The 9,459-nt window shown below is 39.3% G+C and overlaps 1 protein-coding gene across 2 annotated transcripts; it reads left to right on the top strand.

The window, feature by feature from the left end:
* Nucleotides 1-366: 366 nt before the first annotated feature.
* On the top strand, nucleotides 367-8,998 carry creld1 (cysteine rich with EGF like domains 1). 2 transcript variants are annotated; one of them, XM_011477275.3, is made up of 11 exons: nucleotides 367-639; nucleotides 2,099-2,219; nucleotides 2,295-2,377; nucleotides 2,655-2,765; nucleotides 2,931-3,022; nucleotides 3,175-3,354; nucleotides 3,465-3,560; nucleotides 3,650-3,733; nucleotides 3,895-3,990; nucleotides 6,561-6,701; nucleotides 7,983-8,998. In XM_011477275.3, the coding sequence occupies exons 2-11, from the start codon at nucleotides 2,103-2,105 to the stop codon at nucleotides 8,201-8,203; spliced, it is 1,221 nt and encodes a 406-aa protein (XP_011475577.1). In that variant the 5' UTR covers nucleotides 367-639; nucleotides 2,099-2,102; the 3' UTR covers nucleotides 8,204-8,998. The 2 variants fall into 2 exon arrangements, with proteins under 2 accessions (XP_011475577.1, XP_004070829.1); XM_004070781.4 differs by having other exon boundaries at nucleotides 369-639; nucleotides 2,077-2,219.
* Nucleotides 8,999-9,459: the final 461 nt, after the last annotated feature.

Genomic DNA, 9,459 nt, shown 5'->3' with positions numbered 1-9,459 from the left:
TTCCTGAAACATTCCTAACAAGATATTTAGGATTAAGTTTTGTTTCTTTGTTTCATTTCTTCAGTCAGACAAGAGGAAGATAAGATTTTTTTAAAGCATCAAATGAAGCTTTTAATTGATGTTCACAATTTGGTATTTCAGCCTACATTTGTCTTTAAAATCACTCTTGCATAAAAACTGTCATGGATTTTTTTTTCTTTTTTTTTTGTTGCTTAGCATTAGAAGATGCGCAACAGAAAAAAAAGTTTTGGGTAAGGAAAGCAAAAAAATGCAGCAACAGTTTGAATCGATTAAATGGAGGTGGATTCGTGGGGAGTGGCGTCTTCCTGCTGGATCCGTTACTGTAGGCATAACATGCAGTGCAGAAAAGACTGGAAGCTGTTCACTCATCCCATCCCCACGGTGTGCGTGTGTGATCTCTCCATCCCACTGCAGCCTGGATGACAACTTCCGGTTTCCAAGTGCTCTTTTATCTCCTGAGCCTTTGGTATTCTCTGAGATGATTCCGGCTTTTAGTTTTGGGTGAAACTAATACAGAGGTGAAAAGAGGGACCATCCGACCGTGGATGTGTGAGCCTGAGCGGGCTGTGGATCGGACAGTCATCGAGGGTGCAGCGGAAGTGGCGGTGCTCCGGAGAGGTAGATGACAAATGATGAATGGAAGTTACAAAGCTGGGGCATTTAGAGACACATCTGAAACAGACTTGTCGCTGACATTAAATGTTTCCAGCAAAAAATGTATAGAAAGCCGAGCAGACTCTAGAGATGAACGTTAGCGTAAGCTAGCGGCGAACTGCTGACCTTCTTTAGCCGGATGCTATTCGGCTAATTATTGTGGTGCTGATGCTGCGCTAAGGCTAAGCTAACAATAACGCTACCCTGCGTCTTTATTTTCTTTTCTTTTTTTTATTTAATTATTATTTTGTTATTTTAAAACAGGGTCAGATAAATAAAATAAAATGCCACGAGTTTAATTTAATTTTAGAATTTGTTGCAGACAATTTAACTCTTATTAAGTTAGTTTGACAGGACAGCAGCTGCTAGCTTAACCAGCACTATCTTATTCAGCATAAACTCTTTTTTTTGGGTTTATATTTGATTTTATTATTAAAATAGATGAACTAATATTATTATCCGATTGCAGCGTTAATTGTCAAAGAATTATAATAACACAAGGTATTCAAATATAAAGTGTGTGTGGGAATGGATAAGAACAATGAAATACATTACATTTCAAAATTAAACATCAAGACCTTTTTTAAAAAATGAAAAGACAAAAACTCGTTAAAAGAGAATTAGAGACCTTTGTGTTTGTAGACAGTTCTAGAGTCAAAGATAGTTGTCATATTAGATTTTAAGGACCCACTCCGATGGGTTTTTGGTGTTTTTAACATGCCCTTTGGGCATTTTTCTGATGATGGAGGACATATATATTGAAAAATTTAAGACTAAAATTGCATATCTGAGTATTTTCTTATAAAAGATTTTAAGAATCAGGAGCAGAGGGAAAAATGCTGTTTGAAAAAGATTGTATTTGTGATTGTATTTGCTCGGCTGGCCGCAAACTCACTGCTCCACTCCATTCTGATACATCCACTTGAAGACGACTAGATCCATGAACGTTTTCCTCGTCTGAGCTGGCATGTGGTTCAAAACTGTACGGCTGGATAGCTCCAGTATTGCTCCCCATTATTGTTTCAACCATTTTTTTTAGTTTAGGGTTTTAAACTAATCATTTGGTCTCAGTTATGGGGAGCGGGGTTGTTTTTTATTTTACAAAAAGTACCACCTACAACTCAAAAGTCAATTTTTCTAATGAACTTCTGCTGCTCTCCAGAAACTTTGTCCTAAAATATATATATATATATATTTTTTTAAATTTTGGGCTAAAAATGGCATAATCATAAGTAAAAGACCACTAAGAACACTTTGAAAATGGATCAAATGATTTTTTTTGGATAGGTATTTTTAAAAGTTTGCTTTCATCAAACAGTCATCTGTATATTTATCCATCCGTTTGTCCATCCATCTTTACAGTAGAAGTAACTGCATTGCCCTATGCTTTTCTGTGTAAAGTGTGTCTGCTGACTGTATTTAGGATCATGTGGGGGTCCTGGCCCTTCCTTCCTGCTCTGATGCTTTTCTCCGAGCTTTCTGTGATCAAAGTCCAGACGGCACCATGTCAGACCTGCAAGAAACTCACCGAGAGTCTTATCACGGTACAGCAGTCAACTTACTGAACCATTACTTGCAAGTAGGATTTGAATTCCAACACCGATGGTTTTTGTTGGAAGGGTTTGGAGAGGACAGCCAACAAAAACTTTGGAGGAGGTAACACTGCATGGGAGGAGGAAAAGCTGGCCAAGTATGCACGCAGGTAGGAGGATGCTTGTTTCTTAAAACTGCACCTATATTTTACATACATAAACTAATGATTCTGTATTAGATTTACCCTAAAGAAAATTTACATTTGGGTTTTACGGGTGCTTTTTTTTTGCTCAGTCATGCAATGACTTGTGCAAATGATTAAACAAATGAAAAGTGTTAGAAGCCGGCTGAAAGGCTGCAGCATTTTTAATGGTGTAGTTATGGATGAGCTTGTGTTATTTTGCTTCTGTTGCACCTTTCTAACTGTTAACTGCTTCTTCTTTTAGCGAGACGAGGCTGCTGGAGATAGTAGAATCTGCCTGTGAGAAAGCAGATTTTGAATGTAACCGGTTGCTGGAGCAGATAGAAGACCAAGTGGAGACGTGGTGGTTCCACAGGTAAACCTGATAAATCAAAATGAACTTGAATCTAATCTCCATAGGAATTTGGTTGGTTTAAAATTAACACTAAAAAATGAACATTCATTTTAAATTTTTTAGTTAAGCTACTCATGTGATAGTTTTATCTTGATGTCCCTGCTATAACTCTTTGTTCTCTTCTAGGCAACAGGAGGCCCCGGACCTGTTTGAGTGGCTGTGCATCGAGGAGCTGAGCCTTTGCTGTCCACCGGGTCGCTTTGGACCTGAATGCAAAGGTAGGAAGAATCGTGTTGTCTCATTAGTGCAAATATATATGATCTTACTTTAGTTTCAATGTTAAAGGTTCTTGTTTTAATACACAAATCAAAGTACATAAATATGCTTAGTTTTAAGGCTTTGGTTTAAAGAATTCCTGCTTATCTAACAGAGTGTCCATCGGGGCCGGGTGGTGTGTGTGGAGGCCTGGGCCGATGCGAGGGGGAGGGCACCCGCCTGGGAGATGGAGAATGCATCTGCGATCCAGGATACTCTGGTCAGCTGTGCCAGAACTGTGCTGATGGCTACTACAGAGAGAAGAGCTCTAACGACAGTGCAGGAGCCTGTGCAGGTACTTCACATCCTGACACCAGTGTTTGCATTAAACCAGTTTATAGATATATACAACCCACTATCAATATGTATGTGTATTTATTACATGAAGGCTTTTGATCCTTGCAGCCTGTTATCGCTCATGTAGGAAATGCTCGGGCCCAGAGGACTACAAGTGCCTCGCCTGCAAACCCGGCTGGATCCTTCATGACAACAAGTGTGTGGGTGAGTGTGACTATAGGGGTCATTTCATTTCGGCTATGCCAAATACTGTGGGAATACATATTGTTTGACTGGGTTTGCATTTCTCGTAGACATTGATGAATGTGGCACAGAGCTGGCTCGTTGTCCTTCCAACACCTACTGTCACAACACAGAAGGATCTTATGAATGCAGAGGTATGTTGAAGTTTCTCATAAATGGGCCAGGACCAATCAGGAAGCTGGAACCATTGTTTTCCTAATACGCTTCATTAGTTAGAATATACACTGCTTCATTTTTTTAATCCTTGTTGCACAAAATGAGCGTGAAGTGTTGACGGTTTAACGTTTGCTTTCAGGCTGCGATCAGGCATGTGTGGGGTGCATGGGCAGCGGTCCCGCCCGGTGTAAGAAATGTGCACGCGGCTACAGGCTGAAGGGAGCCAAATGTCTCGGTGGGTTATAATTCCACATCTTTCTTTTAGTCATGTGACAACTTTTTGTTTCTATCATGGATAAATAAGCTAGCTCAGGGGTTGACAACCTTTTCCACTTCAAAAACCCTTTTGGATTAGTTTCCCACAGAAATTAAAACACAGGGAGCCGCAACACCCTTTGGAAAACCTGGTGTTTCCAGTGAGTGGCAAAATTTCCCTTTTTTTTAAAGTTCGTGAAGAGATGTTCCTTTTTTTTATTCCCCTTTCATTTAATGGGTTCCTATTTCCCCAGAGGCCACAAAACTAGCAAATCTGTAGTAATTAATTAGCAGTTAATCTGCTTCTCCAATAAGATTTTTGTCAACAAACAACTTTTAATTCTCATCTCGATCAGGAAGTTTTTGGGCAAAAGCTTCGTGTTTATTCTGGAATGTCTTGCCACATTTGAGACTTCGTTATTTGCTTATTCCTCATTACATATTATTCATACCTTTAAAGTCGCTGAAAGCGAACAAATCTTCCCAGGTGCCATTAAACGTAGTGCTTTCTTCAGGAACTTCAATTTTCTCCAAATTCTCCATCGTTGTCCTACCTGGGTTGGAACTTTGTTGGGATTACACACGGGGAGTTGTGGTGATGACGCAGGATGATAGTCACATAGAACTTTACTTAGAAAATGTCTACATTTCGATTTTTCTTTAAACCTAATAATTAGCCCGTTAGTTTTTTGTTTTGTTTTTTAGAATTATTTTTATGAACCTTTTCTGTTTACTGCTTGCCGACCGTAGTCGTCAGCATGGGCGGGGGAGCCGCTCCAGGGACGAACAGCTCGCCTGGTTCCGACCAGCTCCTGGTGAGCTAGCTGGTGCTACCCGGCAAACTGGTGTTGATGGAAAAACTCACTTTGTGTGGATGAGCTAATCTGACTTTATATCAGTGCTAAGAATTGTTTTTTCACACACTACCAATCAGGGTGCAACTACATTACAGCAAAACACAAAAATCCTCTTTCCAGTGAAGGTTAATTAAATTAACCATTTCTGCAAGTCTTTCAACTTTACTTGATTATTCACAACATCTGTCTGCAGAAAAGCTGAACTGAAACAAACTGTGGTTCCACGCTCTCGTGAGCTTCAGTTATAATTTTGCACTGCTGTAAGTAGCGTGTTGCATCAAAACTGACAGGAAAAAGGCAACTAATGATGGAAATCTACCTAAATTAAAGTGATTCTTACAGAGAAAAAATAAAGAAAGTCAAGGTGGCGGAGAATACAGTTTCTTTTTCCATGAAGAGGCGTTTAGAAACTCAAGGAAACTGACAGGAAAAGATCTGTCAGACCCAAGATGAAAAATGACAAAACAGCTGCATGGTAGGTGACTCACAGGTGAACAGGTTCAAGGTTCACACTGGTTGAAGTAAGCCAGTGTCAACTTCACCTCTTGAGCAGAAGGTTAACAGGTTGAGTTGCGGCAAAAAAAAAGCATCCGAATTAAAGAAAAAGGTTTGCTTGGGCATGGAAAAACGCCACCACTAAAATTAGTAAAACTGGTAGAAAGACCAATAAATCAAATTTGAAATCCTTGGTTTATCACACAGACTCTTAGAAAGATGTCAAACAGGTGAAAGGTGTGTAATCTCAACTGTAAAACGTGGAAAATGTTTAGCTGGAATGAGGGTCGTGACGTCCAAGCTCCGCTGGACTATAGAAGATCAAGTCGGTCAAATTGTAAACATGGAGTGTGCAATTCAATGTCCAGACTGGAACCCCATCGAGGTGGTTTAAGGTGAAATTAACAGAAGAGTAAAAGCACAGCAAACTAAAAGTGCAAAGTGGAAAGTTCTGCAAAGAATCTGAAATGAATTTTCAGAACAATAATTCATTTCTGATGTAGAAAAAAATGCCACAACTGTACTTCACTGTTATATCTTTATAAAGTGCCTACTTTTAATGAAATATGTGTATAAAGTACATTTTGGTCTATAAATTGATTCCATGACAATTGCCTATTTATGCTGTCTTTCCATTGCAACATGACTGAATACTTTTTCAATCAGAAACTAGAAACATTGGAGTGTATTAAAAACACCTGACCTTTTATTTTAAAGTCATTGTTTACTTAGACGTGCGCTTTTAAGCTGCAAGCACATTCGAAACCTGTTGAGTGTTTTTTTCATTTATATTTGATTATAACTATATTTTTATATAGTGCTGTGTTTGCATTAGATTGACTTCTAATGAACAATCTTAAATGAGGGGGAAAGGTTGTTTTTAGTTGTTTTCTTTCATCACTGTGTGCTGAAAACAGTCATCATCAAACAACATCCTTATAGTGTTATTAACAGTCCTATTTCGTACTTTCTTTGATTTACTGTTGCACAAATTGTGTAATGACTCAATTCAAAACTGTCAACGAAACTGGGAACCACACAAAGCAAAAATGTCTGAAGCAAATGATGAATGAATGATTGACTAACTTTAAAATAACTTTTCCACCTCTCCAATGAGGGACTTCGGTGTATCCAGTTTGACTCGATAACTGCCTCCTATCAAACAGCCTGTAACTGTTTTCTTTGCTTGCTCACACAGACATAGATGAGTGCAATGAACGTGCGATAGCATGCCCAGGCCTCAACGAGGCCTGCATCAATGAGGAGGGTTCTTTCCACTGCGACTGTGCCGATGGATTTATAAGAAGGGATAGCATTTGTGTGGAGAACAAGCCTCCTGGTAGGTTGTGGTTGGGCAACATCGATCTATTTTTTGTTTCTCTTTAGGAGAATTCACCCTAGCATTCATGTAATGCTCATTATGATGACAACCTTAAAGATCCACTCGGATAAAAATGGTGTTTTGGATGTTTTTAACATGATCTTGTGGCATTTTTCTGACGACGGAGGACATGTCCATTAAGAAAATTAAGCCTAAAGTTTCAATTCTGAGTATTTCTTAATTCAAGTTGTGAATTGGGCAAAAAAAATGCAGTTTGGAAAAAAGGAGCATATTTTTGGGGTAGAAAACATGCGGGGCGGCTACAAGGTCCTTGCTCCGCTCTATGCCAATGCAACAACTTGTAGTCGACTAGATCCATGTGCGTCTTCGTTTTCCTCATCTGAGGTGCCATCTGGCTCAAAGCTGTATAGTTGGATAGCTTCAATCTTGCTCGCTTAACCCCTGTGCTATCTTAGATGACTCCACCCTTGCATTGACGTGTTCTCCCTACCATGACAAAGGTGGATGAAGGTGGAAATATTTCATATAATCCATGGACACCAGTGAAGATCACAAATCTTTGAAGAAAAAAGGTTCAGAGCACTGTCTAGTGGGTCTAGATGACCCAACTCTCAATGTTAAAGTGCCTAGGATAGCACAAGGGTTACAAAGATGGCTCAGTTATGTGTGAGGTGAAAGGGGGCGGGGTTGCTCTGCATTGGTGGTCCCGCCCTCTCATGCACTCCTGGGGCTTTGCAAAGACTTTGTTCTAGAAAACAACAAAGGATTTTTGATTTTTGGCGCAAAACGGCATAATCAAAACATAAAGATCTACGGGAACGCAGAAAATGATCAGAGTGGGACTTAAATGCTGCTGGAAAAACACAGCATGCTTGACACATCTCATCTTCATTTCCAATGAAAGCTGACCTCATTCTTATGTTTAAGACTAGACTAAGAGTACAGGTTTTACTAGCAATCACTGATTCAAAAACATCACTGTAAACTGCTTTATTCTTGTGTTTGTAAATTGAAATAATAGCTTCACATCACATTTAATCTGTGCTGACAGATAAAGAAAGATAAAGAATTCTTTAAAGACGAGCTGACAGGAGTTTATTGTTTAATCTTTATAGCTACTGATAGACAAAACTGTTATGTCAGAACATACAAATCAAATACCTTTCTAAGTTTCATCACATCAACTGTAAAGACCTGTTCTGATAAGGAAATTGGATTTGTCTGCGACGTTATCATGACTGTGCAGTAAGATCTTTTTCTTTGTTGTTTTACATCCAGCTGGTCCTGAGAAGGGTCTCTTTGATGACATGACTGATGACGAGGTCCTCGTGCTGCAGCAGATGTTCTTTGGCGTTGTAATCTGCGCTTTAGCGACCCTCGCTGCTAAAGGAGACATGGTCTTCACAGCCATCTTCATTGGAGGAGTAGCCGCTATGGCTGGATACTGGCTGACGGAGAAGGGAGACTACATGCTGGATGGATTTCTGAAGGGACGATAAATCCCTCATAAGCATAAAATGAGCTCGTGAAGGCAGAAAAAGAAAAAACACTCGATGCAGGGAAGTGCTCGTTGCTTGTCTTTCAGGGATTAACATGCGACTGGAGACTTACCTAAAAGGGCTCAGGCAGGTTCTTGTACTTGTCTTCATGAATTGGATTTTGCAGGATAAAGTGACAACTCGAAGAATATGGCGCCGAAGATTTTAAAGAGGAATACTGAAGCACCGATGCACTAAAAGGAAGAAACTAAACTTCAGGTCTCTTCCTCAACCCTGTGGGAACGAGGCCAGCTCCAATTCTCCTCCTGATTGTTCGTCGTCTCAGCCGTTCCCTGTGCTGCTCCAGAAAACTCCAAAAGTCCTACATGTGTTTTCTTTTTTCCATTCTTAGAGATAGCGGTCATCAATGACTTTTTACCTCCTTCCTGAATGCTGCTTTTTAGTGAGAATGCATGATAAGAGAATATATAATTAAAGACACTGTTTTAATTTATTGTTTACATCATCATAGACTATTTTCTTTCTGTATAGCTGTGGTAAATGTGAGGAAACGTGCAATGGGAAGCTCCATGCTGGATGATGAAAGCCATTTTCTGTTGCCTTTGTTGATAAACTCAATATTTATGCTTGTGGATTTTAAATCAGTTTTTGTTGATTTATCATATCTCTGCGCATAACCAACTCACTTCCCCAGGGGGACAATTCATTGCAGAAGTTTGCTTTACAATAAATACATTTGCCTGAAAAAAAAAACCTTCCTAAAAAATTTGAAGTTTCTACTTTTCTTTGCAAAAATCAGTGGGAAAAGGTCTTGATTGTTCTTATTTTACTAAGTAAACACTTGGATCTATCATCTTTCTTGTCAGATGCCTTTCCTGACCCCCCTCCCCCACCCCCCTGTGTTGATCCAGACTTGGGACGGGCGCATGAAAGCAGTGGGTTGTGCCATTTTTCTGTTTATATTATTTACTGAATGGCATCTTTAAAGGTTATCTGGAAGATCCAAACTAACTTTATTACAGAGAAAATCTGTAATAACAAGTTAAACACTTTGGATTAATGAAGGGATCTAAATAAACATTTTACTTTTTCTAATAGTTTAAAGTAATGGTTATAATACTGAAATTTGTGAAGTTTATTTGCAACAAGAAGAAAGTTGTTAGTTAAAGAGAAACGCCGAAGTTTGACATGGTCTAAGCCAGGGGTCGGGAACCTATGGCTCGCGAGCCATATATGGCTCTTTTGATGGTCACATG

This window comes from Oryzias latipes, chromosome 7 (assembly GCF_002234675.1).
Source record: "Oryzias latipes chromosome 7, ASM223467v1".
Classification (NCBI taxonomy): Eukaryota; Metazoa; Chordata; class Actinopteri; order Beloniformes; family Adrianichthyidae; genus Oryzias; species Oryzias latipes.
Note: the sequence above shows the minus strand (reverse complement) of the source record. Positions and strands in the feature narration are given on the sequence as shown.

What these genes read in the sequence shown, in the direction of transcription:
- creld1 (XM_004070781.4), top strand. Translation starts at nt 567, where the DNA reads ATGTGTGAGCCTGAGCGGGCTGTGGATCGGACAGTCATCGAGGGTGCA. An exon ending in GAGACGTGGTGGTTCCACAG is followed by an intron (nt 2,766 to 2,930) that starts GTAAACCTGATA and finishes GTTCTCTTCTAG; the next exon opens with GCAACAGGAGGCCCCGGACC. An exon ending in AGGATCTTATGAATGCAGAG is followed by an intron (nt 3,734 to 3,894) that starts GTATGTTGAAGT and finishes GTTTGCTTTCAG; the next exon opens with GCTGCGATCAGGCATGTGTG.